This window comes from Ixodes scapularis, unplaced genomic scaffold, assembly GCF_016920785.2.
Source record: "Ixodes scapularis isolate PalLabHiFi unplaced genomic scaffold, ASM1692078v2 PGA_scaffold10__122_contigs__length_95168666, whole genome shotgun sequence".
Taxonomy (NCBI): domain Eukaryota; kingdom Metazoa; phylum Arthropoda; class Arachnida; order Ixodida; family Ixodidae; genus Ixodes; species Ixodes scapularis.
Genome location: NW_024609836.1, coordinates 75,509,297 through 75,531,668, shown reverse-complemented (window position 1 = coordinate 75,531,668; position 22,372 = coordinate 75,509,297). Strand labels below are relative to the sequence as shown.

The following is a 22,372-nucleotide window of genomic DNA, read 5'->3' as shown; positions in this document are numbered from 1 at the left end:
GCGTAAGGCCAAATTAAGTCGATAAAGGTGAAACGCGGGGGGAACGCCTCACAGTAAAGAAACGTGATCGAGGTCTTTCTCCTTGAGCGTTAAGAAAAAGAGAGAAGGAATTTTCGCGGGTGACCGTGGCTGGGGAATTCGTCGTTTCCTGGACACGGCGCGGAAACCGATGAAGCACTAATTCGGTCGGGGCGACTCTCAGTCGTTAATTAAACGAAAAAAAAAAAAAAAACTCACAGGGTTTTTTATGTTATCTCTAAGACGACTTGGAAGGTGAAAGCCCAAGCGCATATGCATCAAAGACAGACACATGATTTACTCTCCTAGTCATCCATCTTAATGTGCTGAGTCATCCTTCTTAGTGTTCCGAGTCATCCTTCTCAATGTGCTGAGTCATCACCTTAATTCGTTCAGTCATCGACTGAGTGGTCATGTAAACGTTTTGGTACCTTTCGCGCCGCCGACATGTTTTCGATCATAGACTTTCAAGGTCGCCTGAACCATGAGATATAGATAAGGCTTTCGCCTTAAAAACCCAAGGACTTTGGGCATGCACATACTTTGGCGACCATGCTCAGTTTTCCTTTTAATTACAACCGCTAGCGGCGCTACTGGAGTTCCTAGATAAAGAGCTTTCTACAAGGGAAGACATTGTTTGAAGCGCCAGACTGCGTGACGGTGCAAGTTTTAGGAAGCGAGTGGCGGCGGACAGCGGAGGGCTGAGCTGAACGACGCCATCTTGTTCCAGCGGGATGTGCTTCGTCATTTGTATCGGTTGTCGTTACTCGTAAAAAGAAGTATCGAGGGAATTTTAGGCGCTACGACCCGATGCAGCCAATCAAGCAGAGCCAAAAGTGCATCGTCAAGGCGCACGTCCTCTTTGCCCGTTTCCCGTCACCAGGTGGAGCCGATCGCGCCCAGGAAGAAGTGCACGATGGTGGCGCGTTATTGATGTCACTCGGCGGTAGAAAACACACAAAAGACGACGAGCGCCATGGCGATGCCTTTCGAGCTTCTTAATGGACCTTCGAGGTTAACATCTACAATTCTGCAGCCTCATTGGACGAGGAGGAGCGATCGTCTCGGGACGCGTCACAACCCTGCGACTCTATAAAACTGTCAGAGAAATCACTCAGCGGAAGAGACGGTGATGATTGTCAGAGCGCCGCTATTCCGACCGCGGTTCGGCATGAAAGCCGGCATCGTGCAAGTGACAGTCCTCAACAATCAGTCACTGCGATATCCGTGGTTCGAATGCCGCGTGCCAAGTCCCTGCTTGAACTCATTGCCATGATGCATTCAAAGCACGGATCTCGCGGTGACCCGCGATCGAATCTGTATGCAGAATGTCTTTTGTATGATGTATAAGCACTGTGACTCTGGCTTGAAGCAAATAAACACTTTTGTTTTTCGTTGTGAAAGAGAGTTTCACGCAGACGAAACACTCTGCTTCGTAGAAACGCAGTCTCGCAGAGAGCTGTGTGTTCATTCCGACTAGGCCATTGCCCCGCGTAACTTTTTTAGCTCTAAGAAATATATAGAAGCTTAAAGCTTTAGGAGAAAGGCGTAGTTGAAACAGTCAGGTACATACTGATCATGTCAGTCTTTGTAGCTTACCCTCAAATTCAGCATACAGCATCCAGGCAGCAAAAAGCATGTGGCATGCATATTATAATGAAACGGCTGCTGCAACGGCACCTTGAAGCAGTTAGCTCCCAATCGTCTTGGCAGTATAGCTACGTCACCAGTAAGCGAGCGTGCGTCTCCTCCTTCCATCGTAGGTCAAAAGACCGCCAGCGGGAGAGGGTTCACAAACAGCACCGGTACTCACCGGTGTAGGTAGTGTTGACGCCAATCTCCACCGTGGGCCTCTTGACAGGAGACGTGGTCGGCGGAGACTTGAGCGCCCCGGCGGCGACCACCGGAGGAGGGACAGGGTGCGGCACACCGATGCCCCCGTTGTCGTGGACTAGGAGACCCCGGGAACCATACTTGTGGACGTGCGGCTCCAGCGAGACCCTGGCCTTGAGCCGGTCCGCCAGGTCGAGGCTGTGGTTGACGGCGTTGGACAGCCGGTTCGGGACGGGGTGCGGCCTCTTGACGGGCAGACCTCCCGGAGGCCCCGGTCTTCGAGGTCCGACCCCGGACGCCGCGAGAGGCACGTCCCCCCGGTGGTCGCTGTCGTAGTCGTCCGGTCCGCCATCGTCGCCGTCGTACAGGAGGCAGTTCTCCTTGTTGCACGAGTGGACCTTGTGCTGGATGAACTTGACGATGTCCGAGAGGGCGAACTCTCGTTGGCAGACGCCGCAGGTGAGCAAGTCTTGTTGTAGCAGGTGCTCTGGTTCCACTGCGGACAAGAAGAAGAGGAAACGGTACGGTGTAAAGACTTGCACAGTAACTAAGTCGAAAACATAACTGCAAGACAAACGGTGTAAAGACTTGGTACTATAGTTCTAAACAAGCTCACATTGCCGATTGATCGACGGAAGAGTACTGATACCATAGTTTAAGTCAGCTTCATATAACTGCATATGAGGTTACACTGCGTTACACTGCTAGCTCGAACACCACGCCAGAGATTTCTGCCTTTTACATGGGAGGAATATTGACGAGCGTCAAGATTGACCGTTAGCTTAGTTCCCACTAATGCGCGCTCTCCATTGCACTTGCAGCTTTGATGAAAACCCCAAAATAGTAAGAATAAAACGAAAAACGTAAACCGGCTGTCACTGTCCTGTATTGACAGGTGTCGTTTTCTGTACGCCTATATCTTGGTATTTGTCTCACATTTTATTATACAGTTCATGTTCGCGCAATGATTGTCCGCCCAATGAGTGTTTTCATACACACATATTAATGCCACCACAAAGTTCAAACCTCAGCTTTAAAAATGGTGGCATTTTACCAGCATTGTTTGGAGTAGTTGTTGAGCGCGGCAGTGTATTATTTTCCAGATAACTTTTACAATGAATCTACCATGTCACACAAGAAGAGTGCGATTTGGCCAGGTGTATAGTCACTGCACCCAAAACAACTATCTACATGCATACACTTCTATTAGGTGGAAGACATACTCAGCCGAATCTCACTTGCGTTTGTCAACAATTGTGTCAATCATTGTCCCTCCAACTTTTTTCGCGTCAACTGAATTCAAGATTACTAACATATCGAGGGCTTCCGCCATTAACGAGTTAGTTCTTTTAGGACAACGCTATATGAAAGCCTAAAACTTAGACGCGAGAGAAGAAATTTCCTTCAACATTTCTTGTCGTTGTGTTGACAACAAAAGAAAGAAAAGATCCATTCGAAGCGTCCAGGCCATCTGTCGAACATTTGGCGGTCTTTCTCTCTTTCAAACGATGCACCCTATTCGAAACTTTTACTTTTATGTATAAATATATTCGGAAAGCGGATACACACGTTTAAACCAAAGCCGCACGTTTGCTCAGTAATGCCTCTTTCAAACGTACAGCCCTTTCCCATCCCTTCGGCTGCAGGCCGAGATGACCATTCGCGATAGCAGTGTTCCGGGCTAAGTTGACCCAAGCCGTCCGCTGCGACGGAAATCGTCCTCGAAAGGTCAAGTTTCCTTTTCCAAAATTCGGAAGAAAAAAAGAACGAAAAAAAAGAAAACAGGCGGGGAGCACACAAAAATATATACGCATACGAGGAAGACCATGCAAAGACGGTATCGAGTTTCATCGCGGTTTTAAAACGTTTCTTGTTATTCCTCTTCTTTTTATTCTTATTTGGAAAGTCTAAAAGTTTCTTTTTGTTTTCCTTTGAAGCGGAAAGAAATCCTTATCCGGGCATCACAACATGGCCGAGCCCGTTTTGGGAGTCGCGGTCAGCGAATAGCTTTCTCGGTGTAGTGCCTCCATTCGCAAACAATCCGCTACATCAGGACCGTTTTCCAGGCTGATCACAGTGCACTGAGCCGCCACGGTCATTCCGTTCTCTTATCTTTGTGTTTTGTAGCGTAGGTTTCGTTGCACTGCCTCGTGGTTGTGGCATTCTTAAGCTGGGGATCGCAATGAGCATTCGCTTCATTCAGATGCTCTCTTCTAATAAGATAGTACGCGTTCTGTACTATCGTTGTGGTTGACTTTTTTTCTTTGGCTTAAGGTCAGACCTTAGGTTAACCTTAGCTTAGCCTTGAATGGCCTCTCTGTCATTCTTTTTTTCACGAAAAGAAGCAGGAAACGAAGAAAATCGCGAAGCGTGACTAAGCTAGGGGTCTGGTTTCGTAACAGAGTGAAAAAGATCAAACAAAAGCGACGGAAAGCACGAGGCAATAGAGAGAAAAATAATGAATCGCTCATTGTTGATTTTACTTTTGCCGAGGAAGATAGTTATAGTACGAGTGTGGGGCGGGTCGCACCAATTAATGGGTATTAGTGCGAGTGCCTTAAAAAAACAAAATCGGGCCAGATTTTTTTTTCGATACTACGTTTTATCTTAAAACTTGTCTCAAGTTAAAACTGAAAATCATTTTTTAAACGTGTAGGAGAATGGAAATTATCTGTACCATTTGACAATCCATTATTTGTCTCGGTAGTAATTTGTTCAGCGAGAAATATATGAGAAACAATATGTACAAGAACACGGCGTTTGCACTTCATGATTTGAAAGCGTCCCTCCGTTTCTTGTAGAAACAGTAATGCTATTTATTATTTAGTTGCAAGCCAATGAGCCATGTAAAATGTATGCGCTTTAAAAAATAGTTTGCGAAAACGTGTAAAAAAGAAACATTTACAGAGGGTGACACAGTTAAGATCATCCACATCAAAAAAAATCTTTTGTAAAATCTTCTACGAACGCTCACCTATTCGGAAGAGATAAATAGGGAAAAATATAAGGACATTTAATGCAAGCTATATCTGGCATTAGAATACAAGCTATATCTGGCATTAGCATTCTAGAGCATTGTGGCTCTAGAAATTGAGAAGGACGGAACCCTTGAAGGGAGAAGAGAACGAAAGAGAGGAAGTGGAAAGAGAGAGAGAGAGAAAGAAAGAGAGAGAGAGAGGTGTTTCTTTCTGCGTAATCTTCGGAGTTGGATTGTCTCGCCAAGCTGGCCAAGCCGCGGCGAGTGACGCTCGACTGGGCACCGGCAGCTGAGACATCTCCGGGGGCCACCCTCGGTTCACAGAGACCGCGTCGCCGCCTCGTACGAGTGGCGCCCCTCTCCTCTTTCGTCGTGCAGAAAACCCGCATTCACCTTTTGGCGCTCGTACAGTCGATTATCGGTATCGCACTACTTCCGGAGTGCGAGCCTGCAGGCATCCCTCGTTGACGAGTCAGTGTCGAGGCACCGTGGGCAGACGGAGACAATCGACGCTTTGCACGCGCGCCGTATTACAGCCGCCATTGCTTCGTTTTACTGAGATGTCGAGCCACAAGGCCTTAGCACCGCTTGGTCGCAGACATATTAGTCTTCACGGTCGATCGATGACGTAAAATGTTTCCCCGAAAGTTCACCGACATGTCGTGTATTTGACGCGCCTTCGAGCGGTGTTCGTTTTTTGTCCAAGAGGACTAAGACTTCGAGTCAAATATGAAACGGGCCGCCCCTAACGAGAGGGTCACGTACTCCGGTCCGGTTATTATACACGACGTAAGGCTGCAACTGCCTGCCCCCGATCAACCGTTTTTATAGAAGTGAGCCCACGTTCTCCCCTCCCCAGCGCAGCGTGGAAATGACAGTGACCGCAACCTTTCAATCGCTACTCTTTCGAGCGTGGCAAGCCGGTCCCCGACGGCGAAAACGCGGTGGGTATTCTACTATGGATACCTGCACGCTTCGTTTCCGCGAGCACCGCCAGCCTCCGCTCGAGTCGTTCCTCAGACCAGAGGCGGAAGCCTCATGCCGTCCGAGCCAACCGGGTAGCCCTAACTGGTAACGTGAGGTCACGTGACGTGAAATCTCGTGAAGTCGCGTGACGCTCGAGAGACACGGGATCGGTGCAAGTATATAGTTTCGTAGCTTTTCGTAGGAGAGAAGGATGGGGTCGGTAAAATGTCGCTTTGAGCTGGAAGAAACTTTCGCGATTCGGATTGTGAGAAGTTTGGGTGAACATGTCCGAGGCTCGCTTAATGAGCGTCGTGTCGGACAACCGTCCGTTTAACACGGATCGTACATCGGACAACATACACGGTCTTCGTTGCAGATACGATGTCAGAAACATCTACCGACACGCATCAAGCAAGTTCGATGCGCATGTTGGCTTCATAGATGTGTGCACTTCAAACATGTTGCAAACTGTCTCTTGTGGGATGCATTAGCGGCTGTAGTGGGGCGTCGAATATCACCCGAATCGTACAGCCGCAGGACATTCGTGGCAGCGAACGCGACTTCTTGGGGTGGGCGATCTTTCGGTTGCTTGTCTTTGTTTGTTTGTTGTTGTTGTTGCTTACTTGCAAGGAACCAGATTTCTCGGGGTAGGCGATGTTTCGGTTTCTTGTTTTTGTGTTATTTGTTGTTTTCGCTTTTTGTTTCCCAAGAACAGGAAAAAAGTTGAACAGAACACGGCGCTAATCGTAACTGTGTTCGACCGGCAGAGATGGCGGGGTCAGTCTTCCGACAGCTAACCAGGAGGAAATGAACTAAAAGAATGCGAACCGAAAATGCAGGCGTGCGGTACGTGCGAGGAAACCAGTCTCCCATGGCGGCTTGCGCGCGAGCCATCGCGTCGAGACAATGACCACCGCAAACGACGTCCGCGCGGCCATCAGCTTGTTTCTTGTTGCTGTTCTTTGTTTATTTAGTTAGCTTCTTTTATTTTCGTTTCGTTTCGCTGGCCCCCAAACACCATCACACTTGGAACCAATCGGAAGCACTCGTGAAGTACGTTCCAGCGTATTTTGAGAGGTGCTGGTTGTATAGCAGCCGTGTGTTCGGAAGCGACATGACGGTATTTGTCTTCAAACACTAAGTGCTTGGCGGCACCACTAAGGTGTGAGTCATTGTCTCTATTTTATTTTGTAATTTGTTGTGAATAAAAGAAGAAAGTACACTTAGGCTATTGCTGCCCGTTAAATATCTATACACCCATAAGTTAAATATAGCCAGTTTCGTTCATGCCATGCGTTGTGTAAAGTTGTTCCTTCAATGTTTGGATGGAAGTGAAAACAACAAATGCCAACCACTAGACAATGAGAGACCAAGATAGAGAAAGAGAAGGAGAGGGATGTTAATGATGATTAAGAGTAAGGATTTAGTACGCAGAAATAACGCGAACCGGGGGAGGGGGGGGGGGGGTGGACAGCGAGAATAAATAAAGAGTGGGTAAAAACGATATGGCTAAAACTGCTTTTTGCGTCTAAAGCCTGCAGCCTTCGCTATAATAAGAAATAAGTCAGGGTCAGACTGCCCATACATTGCGCAAAAGATAGACTGCAAACACGAGTCAGCACAATGTTTGTGGTTCGAATGCCGCGTGCCAAGTCTTTTGCCTTGACCTCATTGCGAGTGCGGCATTCGAAGCGAGGACCTCGCGGTGACTCGCATTCGAATCTGTATGCAGAGTGTCTTTTGTATGACGTATAAGCAGTGTGACTCCCGCTTTACGTCATCTCAAATACACGCTTAGAAGTATCTTAGCTCACTACATAAAAGCGAAGGTTAGTAATGCTCCGCAACGGGTCGAATTTGTTTCACTATAGGACGCCGCAGGTAAAAACGGGTACAGAAGTATGTTACGACTTTTTCGAGCAGCGTTCCTCAAATCTACGTACAGCTTGCAAAAAAAAAAATCATCCTTTACATACAGTTTCCATGTGAACGGAAATAACATATGGACAAAGCTTCAGCTTTGAACACGTAACTCAAAAATAGTAATCAATTACACAATTACAATTGCTCTCGGTTAAAAAGTATTCAATAAGATTACTCGATTACTTGAATATAAAAGTAATTGCCCCTTAATTGAAAAATTAACCGTCACTTTTCTGATCCCCTCAGATTTTCAAAACGAGAGTTTTTTTGTGTTTTTTTTTTTTCTGTCAGTTTGAAAACGAGATTTTTCGTACTGTCCGTTATTGTACTGGAATCACCGAATTTAAAAAAAAAAAACATTTTAATTTACCAATTTTGTTAAATTAAGTGCTATGAAGTCCAGCAGCTGTGGTGGCGAAACCGACGGCGCTGCGCGTGCGCAGATGAATTTGCTGTTGCATACTCGATGGAAGCAGTTTGGGCCGGTGAGCACCACGGCAATTAACGAGGTTGCAGATGCCTCGCTTCTTCCTCGGCAACGTTTCAAGCAAAACATGATATTTCGAGGCACGGGGACTGCATTTCCCACTAAAAAGTACTGATAGGCAACAACTTACTCGACGCAGTCGTTCAAATAACGTCCCCTCAAGCGATTCCTACACGACATGTTGACGCTTCCCTGCAAGTGTGCAGGCTTTTTCACAAAGCCTCGTTTTCTTACGTTACGTTACGTTCAAGGGAAGCAGAAGAGGATCATGGGGAAAAAAACGAGTTAGAGGTGAATTTTATTTAGTCCCGTGATTCTGAATACCACGGTCGTTTTTCCCGACGATGTACCTAAAGGCGAGATAACACGAAAAACTTCCGACCAGTCGTTACGTTATACCCAGGTATTTTGGCCGCCCAGCGCGTGTCGGTCTTGTCTCACTTGCAGTTTCAAGCTTGCCAGGTATATTTCCCCGCACTGACACCAGTCATGACGCCTGACCTTTTTGAAAATAGCAAGAGTGCGCGTATATGGCTTTGATATGCGCTCAAGATCCGTGAGAGCGCAGATTCCGAAAACGCTGGATATGACATCACGCACCAGGAACAGGGGTCTTCAGCGGTACTATGAAAATGATTTTCTGCATCTTCTGTGCACCAGACTCAAAAATTATCTCGATATTCCTGGTACTGGAGGCTATATAAAGACGATTTAAGCGTTTCCCCTCAAGTACAAAACCGCTTCAGTTTCCCTTTAAGGGAGCTTACGTCCGCTTACCACAATAGTCATATTAACATTTCTAATTCGAAGGAAGCGTGGCAAACAGTTTAAGGGGCAACTTTGTACGCGACATTCGAGGCACGGATTCATAACGTAACGTAACAAAAAGGTAAGCAAACGCGTCTGTGTGAGTGGGCCTTACCGCAGTACCCTTACGCACCCCTTTTCACGCTCTTACGTTACTTGGAAAAGATAGACGAGCGTAACGCGCGACGCAATAAATATCATAACACACAATCAAAAAAAATCTCAACGATAAGATAGGCCACCACGCTCGTAAAATAAAACGAACCAGATACAAATGAACTTGCTGCTCAAACTATAAAAGAGATGGAGCGCGAAGCAGACATGGAACCTCGCAGCCTATCCGTCTCTTTCAATCCCCACTTCGCACAGCCAACCGATAAAATCCGCTTAGCCCACCCGGTTGTCCGTTCGACAAGACGCAACTCCAAAAGAAAAGGACAAAGAACACAACGGTAGCGGAGACGAGTAAGCGTCCATATGGAAGAAACCTCAAAGCTGACGGGAACGCTTTTTGGGGAAAGCTCTAGAGTGGTAGGCTTTTCTAAGAGGGGTGGATCCTAAAGAGAGATGTCGTGGCAGAGATTTCACTCCAAGTGCATCGCGAGGGAGACTGTGTTTAAAGCCCGTACGAAGACGGACAGAACCATCCGTCGGACGTTTGAATCTCTGTCCCGAGCTTTATTTTTTCTAAACTTTTTTTTTTATGTGTTGTGAAGATTTTTGAAACCGAAGCTCGCTTCTGCGGTTCTTTCCCCGATGAGTCCAAGCCGATTTCAAAACTGGGTGTCCGTTACATCCAAGCAAAACGTGTGGTTCATTTTTCTCTAAATCCACTCGAATTTGTACCGGCCTTTTCCCACATCGGCATCCTTTATCCGACTAAAAAAAGAAAAAAAAAAAAAGAAAAAGAACACACACACACACACATTAGAAAGAAAACAACTATTGCTGTATGCTTTTTTTATCTATTGCATTTTCCAGGGTGTCACTTGGCCAGACTAGCCGGAGAAACACCTTGTATTGTTTTTGGACAGAACCAAATCAGGGCTTTTCGGAGGACTAGAACAATCACCTGCAGTATAAACGTCTTAGTCACAGTTTGTTTTTACTTTTTGTTTCTGGCAGTTGGTGACATTTGTGCGTAGAAGAAAAACAATATGTAACAAAAAAATGTTGTCAAAAACTTGTACCCGCTATCGTTGACAGTGTTTGTTGCTTGTCGCTCTGGTGTGACGAGGGCCGTTTGACATACGCGAATATACGTTACCAGAAGGCAACATGCATAAATTCGGACGTGGGGGTTGATTAAAATAAAATACAGTAAATGGCTATCTCTGATTGCAGCTTGTGAAACTATTCTTGAACACACTAACCGTGCATGTCCTACTAATACAAATGTATTTTTTAGTGGTCTCCTTCTTAAGCGAAATTTCGTTTTATTTTCTTTGTAATAAACCGAACCTGACGATACGACTCAAATGGTATACAAGAAACAAAATGCGCCACCCAAGAAGGTACACACATCAAAACAAACAAATATAGGTAGTTGGTTTAGGCGCGGTCGAGTCTAGCTATTAAGATTCCATAAAAAGAGGTGAAGGCTAGACGAATAAATATCACATATATTTGTCCTGTACGAGCCATCTCAGCAATTATCGAAACGAAAACAGTGGCACGTCGTACTTGTAAAGACGACTTTAAAAACGCGAAACAGACTAACTTGAATACAACAATTAAGTATTACGCTAATTAACTCCGGCTTTTTAAAACAAAAATTATCAGGAAAACAATCATTACGAACACAAGCCAACTGCAGGAGCTCCGACACGACGCAGACCAAAGTATTTTTTTAGTTCGAATACGTTAAACACAAAAAAAAAAAACAAGAAGTTTTTTTTTTTTTCTTTTTGTAAAAAACCGTTGGAGCGTGTGATCCAACACTACACACAGTAACCGCCACTGCGGTTTTGAGATTCCATCATGGTTCTGAAATTGTGTGTCTCTCCTTTTCAGTAAAGATCTTCACTCTGAAGAGACACGCCACAAAAAAATAGAAAGAGAGAAAAAAATAAGAATGAAGAAATTCAATACAAAACCAAAACAATAAAATATTTATAAAAATCAGGAAACTGAAGCTGCAATTGAATTTAAACAAATACCCCGAGAGCGGACGGCGCCGCGCTCGCACACCGACGATCGGTCAAGATCTTGAGCAGGGTTGGGGAAACTGTCTCCCTGTTTTCACTCTCTCTCGTTTCCTCTTGCTTTACCTTTTTCTCTCCCCTTCCCCTTTTTCCCTGTCTTCCCCAACCGCAGTGGTGGTTTCGGTCTCCACGAGGCAGACATTCACTTTGTGGATGACGCGCAAAATAAATTCGATCATCGTCTGGCTCGTAAAATAAATTATATATATATATATATATATATAAAATGTCAATAAGGAGGACCCATCCTTTTCGGTCCGAGTGTTGAAGAGGGCGAATTTTTCTCTCGGTGAACGGATCACAAAATCCAATACTTTCTAACTTCATCGTCTCATTTCAAAATTAAAATGTGTTTAGTGGGGGAAAATTTTTTCGTATACCTCTATTGGTATTTAGTTTATATCGCTAAAATTCCAGTGAAAAAAGAACTACACGGCAGCTTTTTGAAAAGCCACTATGACATAGGCCCTGCCGCAGCTTTGACTGCCACAATTTTTATTTGTATTTGTTGAATTTATTTAAACACACACACACACACACACACACACACACACATATATATATATATATATATTTACGCTGGAGCTTTTTGTTAACTTTTTACATTGCGTCATTCGCAAAAAAGAGGTTGTCAAAGACTGGATGGTTTATCAAAAAGTATGTTTGGTTTAATTCTTTTTTCTGCAGTGACGACCTTCAGTGCTTGACGCACTAGCTAGAATATGTATTTTCCTCCATTTTTCTTAAACCGCATATAGGGAAGCCTGCTCGGAGAGACAACCAGAGTATAGCGCTCTGCCTCTGATATTCTATTCTCAGGCAATCAGTTGGGCGCAATCATATATATAAAGAAACTGCTGAAAAGCTACAGTAGCCGACTAAACGAGAACTCTTATGATGTCTTTTCCTTGGAGACAAATTTGTCATCCCACCCAAGCTTTCTAAGTAACATCACACGAGAGGTGTCCACGCGTTTAACCTAAAAGATCAGGCTCTCTATCGCACATCGTTCCCCATGCAACCTGCTCTAAGAGAAAGTGGCCAGTTTTATTAAAATGGGGAAATACTCCTCTCCATCCCCTTTTTTCCCCAGACGCACGTTGAACGCTCGCGTCTCAACTTCAAGCAGCGAGCGCCGTGTTTCAAAAAGGACCAACTACTTGGAAGTCAACGTCGTCTAGAGAAAAGGGATGCTGTCATGACCCCCAGCAGCCCAGCTTGCGTTGACATCGGCCTGCGAAGGTTCTTGAAAGGGGACTCGACTCTACGCCTTTCTCCCCTTTCCTCGCATCTTCCCCTTTACCTCTTCCTTTTTTACGAAAGCGGAGAAGTGTCCCTTCCCCATTCATTTAGGGATACTGCCTTCCTTCCCTACATGCGTTTCCCCTTTTCTCACTTCTTCAAGTTCTTTCTTTTTTTAGGGAAGTCCCCATTCATCTGGGGATACTGCTTTCCTTCCCTAGTTCCGCAGACTTATTAGTTTCTTTTCTGTGTTGCCACTACGTCCTGCTTTGGGGAGTTTTGGGGAGCTTGGACGACAGCACTCTTGGACGGAAAGGTTTTGAAAGATGTCCGAAGTTCCTTAATAAAGGAGCCTGCCCTCCTCTCACTCAAAAGGCAAAATAGATGCGAGTAAAAGGGACATCTTGGGGAAAGCGCACGTTACTGCTCTGGAGCGCTTTGAAGAGTAGCTTATACGGCAGTGACGGGGTGGTAGAAGTTCAATGGTTTCATGAAGCGTGAAAAAAGTTTGTAGAACTTTTTTTTATATTGTTTTTAAGCACCATGCAAGATGTGATGTCCTCAAAGTATTCCTAAAAGATAGAAATAAAACGAGAGAAGGGAAATCTGATCATACCATATTATTCGGTTCGGTAAACGAATCACACGTTAATCAGCTCGCTTGTGACTTGGCAAGCATCTATATGTAGAGGGTACATACGAATTATACACGCCAACATAGTTGAATATCTACTTTGGTTGAAAACCTTTTATAGCCACCCCCTCCCCCCCCCCCCCCCCCCAAAGAAAAAAAGAAAAAAAAGTGGTAACACTTTTTTACGTAAATGGTTAAAAAGACGTTGTTCTCTATGGTTTTTTTTAGTAAAACCTGTACGTGAATCAACCCTCTGCAAATGTCTATTTGTATGTAGCACTCGTCACTGAAACGGCTCATGACCATGAGAGTAAACAAATAAATACATAAAAAAAATCAATTATGCAAACTAAAGATCTAAGGTTAGTGGTCACACTGTGCCTGCCAAATCTCAATCTTCGGCGAAAAAAGCACCACTCAAATTTCAGCAAGCAACGAGGTGTAATGCCAGACTAAAAAGAAAATGAATGGTTTTCTACATGTTCGTGTCTGTGTGTGTGTATCCGAACGAAGTGGGAGTGCTCACAGCGCAGTTCTCGAGAATTAGCCAAGGACCATGTCACTCGCTCGAACGTGCCCTGTATCCTCTCCGATCTCGATGTTCGCGACGCCACACTATGGGTACGCCTCCGCCCGAACTTGGCCGGCCGTCCACTTACGTAAACCGCCCCCGTGGCGGCAAGAGAAACTCGGCAATAAAACTCCGGTAACGCGTACGCGGCAGATCGGTTTCGAACGAATCCGTCGTGGGTGCCGGTCCCGTGGGCGAGTCACTCGCCCGCACGGAGATATAGGACTTCGGGAAGTATTTTTTTTTCTTCGACTGGAACACCATGAAACGCTGAATTTATAACAAAGACGGTCATTCCAGCGCGCCGCGAGGAATGTTCGCGAATGCGACAAGTGGCGCCATCTCAAGCCGGATTTTCGCAACATTTAGACAGGCCCGCGGCCGCCAGTGATGCTTTGGTCGAGTGAGCGGGTTCGACGGTTCTTGGAGGCCATCGATAAAGGCGAAATCTGAGATACCCGTGAGCCAGTGGTGTTAGTATACATCGCCCGATGTGACCGGATACGACGATTTACCGAATACACGAAAACCTAATAAACGGGGTCAAATGTATTCATCACTCACGTATCGTGTTATCAACCCAAGACAGACTCCATGGAAGATCCGTTCAAACAGGAGGCGTCGCAATCGTAATCATCGAAACGAGAAAAAACAAAACAAAAAAAGAAACACCTAAATGTGGAAAATCTCTCATTCGACTGCAGCAAAGATAACATAAACTAAACAAAACAAATAGTCACAAGGTACAGTATGATCCAAAATATATACATAGTAACAAGCGTAACGAGCTCCTTTCTTTTTATTTGTGTCTCGTCTTCAGCATCTCACGGCGGGGACAAAATCAATCGCTCGGCGGGCTGCAGAGAAGACGGAAATTGCTTCCCGAAAAACACATAAGGCATAGAACACCAACGGAACAAAGAGAACGCTAAAACATGTAGGAAACAACGCCGAGGAAAAGAAAAATGAATACAAGAAATATCAGAGTAAGTGGCGCGGGCACAGATACGTGGTCATGCATGCAAGCAAGTATACACCGCAGGAGTTACCGTGCCGCGCGCAAGTCCAGGTGTATGGAGTGTCAGCTGGCTTAACTGATCGCTCACCAGACGGCGACACCCGGTGACTTCCGGCAGCCGCGGATCGGTATAGAAGTCGCGTGGACTTACGCGACACGCTGACGAGATTTCGCGCTCCCTTCTAACACAATGGACGGACGACGACGGTTTCGGGGGCAGGAAGGAAGGAAAAGGAAGGAGGTGCCACCGCCGACGGTGTACGCCGACGGTGGGCTGTCGGTCATTTTCTGTCTTTATGAATTAATACGTCCCCGCAGTTCATCGAAGGGTCGTGTTTGGTCGCACGGCTGGTGGCCGGGTTTTAGTTTTGAGTGGCGCTCAAACGAAGGGCTGCATGTTTCGCGAAATTGAGAGGGTGGGATAGTCGGCCGGGGTTACTCGTACTGGTGTCACTTTTCGGCGCCCAACGCGGGGTTTTGTAACTACGCACCGACACCCGGCTCTGACGTCAGGTCGCTGCGTCGGTGGCGCTGCCGTCGTCACGGCGCATGCTCCGACGCTTCATCTCACGCGCGTTTGGTTTCTGCGCACGCGCTGTTGTGTCTTGTAACGTTTATTCTACCAAATAAAGCCACGTTATATGTTTTATGTTCACTGTTCTATTATAATAGGGCGCACTCTGCCTTTCTCGAGCTGTTTGTGATTGCAAATTAACCAGTGGAGCCGGTGGAGCCACAAAGGGTTACCAGCGTCGGACGCGTGCACATCTTGGAGTAATCGCTGTCACATTGCTGGAAGGGTCCCAGAATACAAGCGCCTCGTTTGTCACGCTTGGTGAGGTTGGAAAGACAGAAACATTTGATTAATCGAGGAAGGACGGACGCGGCGCGCCTTCTCGTCGCCACCGGTAATTCCTAACAACTGTTGTATATTTTCCTTCTTTTTCAACATTCTAGATTATCCCAATAACAACAAGAAAACAAACAGAGGCTCACGCTATTGCTGAATGTTCATACATTCAGATATGTCTGGTAGCACTACTCACAACGAGTAAAAACCACGATAACATTGCTAAAACGTCGAAGAAAACACAGTTTGCCGACATTGTCTGGAGCGTGTAACCTGTTCGTATGCCTATTAAAAAATGTCTAGGGTGCCCTCCAGGATTTTTTTAATGTTATTACGTATACCCTTCAAAACTTTTTGAGGAATTTAAAATTTCCAACGAAGTTTTTTTAAGGGTCCTGACGTACCCTTCAAGAATTTCTAAGGTGTGTAAGAGACCCGTCATACTTTTCTTAGACGCCTGTGGCGCTGTCGCAATTTTTTCCTTGAAAGCACGGCACCCATCAAAGTCGCTTTAACGGGTCTGTGGGAGGTATCATGTGGCCCTTTAGGCAGGCAGGTAGCCAGGCGCGGGGGGGGGGGGGGGAGGGGGGACTTTTAGGGGCCGCCCCCCCCCCCCGAAATTCAATTCAATTGAGCCATTCCTCCCCCCGCCCGCACCACCACTAAGAAACGAATAGGGAAAGAAATTGCACGTGAGCGACACACTCTCACGGGATAATCTACGTTGTTTTCTTCTTTTTTTTTTTGCCACGGTGCAGTAGGAAACAGTTCGGAGAAGCAGAGCGTGCACTCTGTGATGTAGCACAACATATACAAGGCAAAAGTTATAAAACCCCGCCTTCCTCAAAACAAGCTCTGATGTTGTTACATGGTCCCCGTGGGTCCTGTTGGTAAATCGCGCCGTGCAGTCCTTTCGGTGGGGCGAAGGTGTGCACGTGAGCTTCAAGCTCGCAAAGTTATCTTTCACGACCTTCGAGACGAGACGAGTCGCTACTCCTTTCTCTCCTCCTTCCCCAAAATCTCTCTTTCTATCCCTTTTGTGAGCCCAGTGTCATACTTTAAAATTCTCTTCTTGCAAATCAGCAAACTTACAAAGTGAGTGGTGCAACAATCTTGGCTAGGGTGCGTTCAGGTTGCTACGATATGTTCCGCAACGTAAAAGAAGACGTTGCGACAAGGGGGCCATGAACGAAGACAGAGCCAGCAACGGCTCGAGGGCCAGCAAGCGATAAGGATCAACATTGAAGTTGACAAGCTTCTTCTCTAAAGTGCCAAAGGTTATTATTGTGGTTGTTGTGATTTGAAACATGGTTCATCTATTGTCGATTGGAGAAACTGGGAACTGGTGAAAAAAGGCAACTTTTTTACAGTTAACACGTGCACTTGAAGAAAAGGCAATTACGATTAGGCATACTGGATGATGTCACACGGTATCATACATTTAACAGAAACACTTCAATGGTGAGAACTGCACATAAATATGTCTGAATACACTGCATATATTTTACATTGGGTCTGACATAGAGCCCCTTCAGTTCGAGAAATTATTCCCCCCCCCTTCCCACAAATTCTGGCTACGTGTCTGCTTTTGGATACATGCGTTGAAGAAGCCGCTCAGCCATTTTGTAACGGGCGACCTCATAGAGCGCACGCCTAGTATAGGCGCATCCCTCCCATGTGTAGGACCAATCTTCTAGAGAAGCTCAGTGTGCGGATCAAGGAGAACATCTCTGAGTGCCCTGTTTCTTGCACCTCTACGTTCGTCCGTCTTGAGGAGCTCATCCGTCGAGCGCAAAAGACTCTGGAGGTGTCGACGGCACCAGGGACGACTCCGTGATCATGCTCAGAATTTATCAACGGCGGCGAAAGTTGGTTTCGCGTTCGCGATTTTCGCTAAACGTTCTACTGACAGCGAGCGCGTGTGCGTGTGGCGCATCTACTCGGTTTTATTAATTGACCTTCCATACATCTCGAGAATTTACCCCGCGGCATAGTGAAAACCTCGAAAGATATTTTATTCTGCAAAAAACTCGGTTGTCCCTATTTGGTCTGATCGCTTTTGTCTACAGCTGCTTATGCCCCGGTTAGAGAACACATAGTTTCTTATCATATATTTGAGGTACAACATTCATGTAACACAAAATGTCTCAAATAAACTTTCAATTACGTTTTAAACTACATTTTGATCTATGGTTCACACGCATCTGAGCGTCTAAAGGGTTGAAGGGCTGAGGGTGTCTGAAGGGCTGAATGAGTTTGAAGGGCTGAGGGGTTTGATGTGCTGAAGTGGTTTGAAGGGCTGAGAGGGTCTCACAACACATCAGGACCGAAGGGTCGTTTTCAATGGGAGTGGCTGTCCTGTTACACTGGTCGTACAAAAAGCTGTCTGCAGGCACTTTCGAACCAGATAAATGTATGAAGCAATCATGCACCCAACATGTTTGAAGAGTCTGCAAATAATAAAGCGATCTCATGAGTTAGTTTCCTTACGCCGCCGCAGCCGGCCTGAATCATGGGAATTCTAGCCTTTCTGTACGCATGACAACGCTGCTGGAGCTTTACGCGAGCCGAGCACGATACGGCAAGAGCCATCTCCTGCACTGGCGCCTGTCCTCCATGGACTACAGTTATGGCGGCGCTACGCATGCGTGGAACGCTTTGTGAGATCGGTCTATTCTGTCATCATTTCTGCAGCGAGAAAGGTGTCTCGTGTACCAGGTATGAGCAGAGTGACTGCGACGGGACAGTTCGAAAGTTCTGCCCTTCTTGCTTCTATGTGTGTGCGTCGACTTCGTTATTGCGGAAGAAGTCATCCAGGCGTCGACTTCTCAGGAAATCCTCGCGTGGGGTGTGGGGGGGGGGGGGGGGGAGAGGTGTCCCTCGCCGCCTCTTCAGCTGGTCAGGGGGGCGTCGGAAGTACCGGATTACGTATTCACGACGACGACGACGACGATGAGTCTTTCTCTAAACACCCAACACTAGCTGCCCTACCACCGCCACCAACACCGCACGAGTGCGGCAGACAAAGGGAAGGACAAGACGCACGCACTACGCGCAAGAAGTCCGCGCAGAATCGGTCGCGACCTTCGAATCCGTGCCAGCCAGAAGATCGTCCGCAAGAACTCGCATCCCACAAAACAAATAGACCAAAAGCAAGAAAATATCCCACGCCTCCACGACGTGGCGCGGGCGGATCGGACTGTCCGAGGTCGAAGCGCCGCGATGTTCTCTGCCCACAGATCGAGAGGACGTGCTCTTTTGGCATGAGCTTGTCGTGTGTCGTCCGTGTTCGCCGCTCTTTTTTTTTTTTTACAGCGATAGCTGGTATGGTTATTTCCCACCGCTGGAAATTACGTTCTCTGTTGGTGTTCTTGTTGTAGTAGTAATTGTTAATGTTGTAGTTGGCTATGTAGGGCATCCATCGAAGTTGCAAAATCCTTGGAAAACTAATGCATCCTCTGGATGTTCTTCGGGTAAATTAGGCCTTGAGGTCATGTATATGTTTAGACAAAGGGAAGTTATTTAATCCCAATGGGCTTTCTATAGTGCCTCCGCTGTAAATTAGAAAGTTAGCCAGTGCGGTACATACCACCGATAGCCTGAGGGTCTTGAAAGTGCATCACGCAGCGGTGATACACGACCGCACGCCAATATGATGTTCATCCGAATTGAGATCGACAAGGGTTTCGGGATCGAACCCAGAATCCCTAAAATTCTGCAACCCGAGCTTTTTTCCATTTTTTTTTTTTTTTTTTTTTTTCATTGCGTTCAACGTTTACTAACTTTCCCAACTTACCGGCTTCGGAACGTAAGTTTGTAGGTCTACACTGGTAAGCCGCTAAGTTTTGAAACGTCTGACATCTGGTCTCAACCACTGCCGCTACATTCTTGCCGAAAAGAGGTGCTGTTTATCCGTCCCTATGTTTATTATTTCTGTTTTTATTTAATAAGCAATTCGTAGCTTTTATTTTTTTTTTCTGTAAGCAAAAGCGTTTGTTTATTTTTCAGCCACGCACACCCTCTATCCTTTTTGCTTTTTAACTATGCCCTGGCCCCCTTAGTTCATCTTTAACAGGTTTGGTGAATAAAACAATTATATTTTTACCGCGATTAAGCCCACTCAAAAGGCGTCGAGATGAGGTTACGTGTTTTCAAACGCAATCTTCGAAACGGGCCGACAAAACAAGAAAAGCGCCGCGAAACGCTTCGAACGAATTCAAAATGGTTTTATGTGTTGCACTCGGGGACACTCTCTGAAAGTTTATCTCCCACGCCAAGAAACGCAGAACAGCGGTCCGAAGAAGCGTGTATCCAAATCCATTTTACATAAGCGCGGGGGTGCACCCTACAAGCGCACAAAGAAATAGTCAAAACGAAAGGGGTACTTGCGTCCAACGCATGCACAATGGCGACACTCGTCGACAGGAGGACGCAACACAAAAAAAAAAAAAGAAGAAACGAAGCCGACCGGGGGCAGGTATAGTGTCTACGCCTCCCCCACAGCGAACGGCCAACGAAAGGTCATCCGACGGAGGGGACTTGGCTCGAACGCGGGGATTTCTACGTCTCCTTTTCGTTGTTTTTCAGCCGATGTCGGGAGTGACGTGGGAAGAGCTTGGCTTCTGGACGAGGTTGGCCACACACGCACGTGCTCGTCCTCGTCGTCCCTATTGTTCTCGGCTGCATCTGTCTCCCCCGCGGTCCGCAGCACGTCGCATTGTTTCGCCCTCCAAGTTTCTAGCGGTTTGCTTTCGTTTTCAGTTTCTTTCGTACTGTTAATATTTTTGTTTATTTAATTCACGAGTACGGCGTCCGCCCTCACGAAAGTTACAAATAATAAAAGTTGGGCGAGTCCGCCCTTACGAAAGTTACAAATAATAAAAGTTGGGCGAGACATTTGCTGACCCGTCTTGCCGTACCAAGAGGTTAGTTTTCGTCGGTCTGCGTTTCCGGAACAACCGGTCGTTTAACGGAAGTGTGCGGAAAGCAAGTCGTGTGATTCTTGCGTAGGAGTAATGGCGGTGACGTCAGAAAGAGGCCAAGCTCTGATTGGCCATGATCGAAGGATAGTGGGTAGACCTCAAAGCAAGCTGCCTTCAGGTCCAGCCAGTATCCTTCCAATCAGAACCAATGAGAGCTCGGCGTTTTGAAATCACTCTAACGCCTGCAAAAGAAGCAGACGAACTTTCGCTCGGCATAGCAGAGGGTCAGAAATGGCTCGTCTGTGCCGATGTCCCACTGCTGATGCACCGTACAAAAGACAGTCACCATACATGCGTGGAGCATATATGATTGAAGGAAACAGGCTTCACACATGCACGAGACCTGGCCGCCAATACTTATGTCACCACGTCTGTAGGGAACATGGTGTCTTTTATGTTATGATGTATGGGTTGCGTGACTGCGGCTTTCGGGAGTTTCAGAGGATCGCGTTTCGAAGCAGCAGCGATCAAGAGCTCACAATACCAGTACCGTTGTTCAAAAACACATGTTGCCAAACCTGCCAATTAAAGTATGAATTGCAGTTTTGACTCCCCTCAAACGTGCGGTATTTAGCCACTAGTTGGAGGAGGCTTCGTGCAAGCGGAGGTATCTTCAATGGATAAGATATGTCGTACGTCTCGACCGGCAATAAGGGTACTCCATGAAGCCTCACTTTTGAAGCCCGGCTGAACTTGACCCTTGTTTTAGGAAGGCATATCTTCGACCAGTTTTAAGATTGGTGAGCGCCACCAAGCCAGAGGAATCATAACACGAAATCATCTCCAAGTGTTTCCTCCTCCTGAACTCAAATTTCTGATAACCTGATAGGATCTGCCTCACATCCGCTACCTCGAAGCGAAAGTTCACATTACCTTATTATGATTTCATAAATGATCGTTTTTGTGGAGATAATGGTACTGTGTGTGCAGCGGTGGCTACTCGATATACCCTTCCCATCTCCTCTATGCAGGTGCAATTATGTACCGTTTATATGGACCCTGTTAATATGGACACCCCGCTATATGGGCACCCTTTTCTGGGACAAACGGGGAAAATACATGCATATTCGTCTTGTTATTACGGACAACTTACATTATGGACGATTTTGGGGAAAAGGGGGGGGGGGGGCAACGGAGGTGTACACATTAACGAGTGTATGCGATTAGCAATAGGCGTGACGATGAGCATTTCCGAAAGACAACATGGCGCCTTCCAGTTCACTCTGCTGGCACACCATGGTGCCTTTCTATTCTCACGTCCAGTCTGTGATGCAAAGGTTTTGTCGCTACTTGTAGGAAACCGCGGTGGGCGCCTTTCATGTACGAAGTCTACCTTGCCTCGGCATGACGCGTCCACACTTTTCGCTTCCTCCGCTACGGTCATTTCAAAAACAAAACAACAACAAATAAAACTGTCATTATGACGCAGTTTCCACGGTATCAGGAAGAAAGAAAAAAGATGCCCACGTCCCCTGGCTTCTTAAGGTAGTTAAATAAATAAAGGCTGCTCTCGGACGCTCATGCACTCCACCCCGAAGGAGGCGAGCACACGCCAGGCGCGCGCCTCTTCAGAAGACCTGGTCGCGTGGCGTCCATTTGTCCAATCCTCCTTTTGTGCGTCAGATAAGGCGTCGACACGGCGTCATCTTCAAAAGCCCCCCTCACACGCGGTCGCTTCTCAAGATCGCCCACGGAAGGCGTACTAAATAAAGGAGAAGAAACAGCAGCAGCAGCAGTCAAGAGGCCGAGACTATAAACACACTGACGCAGGCGATGGACCACAGTCGACGCCACGAACCATCGCGGCCAATCCAGCACCACGAACCACTCGCGAGAGTACGTCCAAGGCGCGTCTTTGTG

General features: G+C 46.6%; 1 protein-coding gene across 1 annotated transcript in view; it reads right to left on the bottom strand.

Annotated features, from left to right (window-relative positions):
• The window catches only part of LOC8023898 (B-cell lymphoma/leukemia 11B), a gene marked incomplete in the record, with an annotated part of 457,140 nt that overhangs the window by 61,061 nt on the left and 373,707 nt on the right, over nucleotides 1–22,372 (bottom strand). Inside the window, 1 exon segment of the mRNA XM_042288688.1 lies at nucleotides 1,832–2,347. Within this exon segment, the coding sequence (XP_042144622.1) occupies nucleotides 1,832–2,347 (516 nt within the window).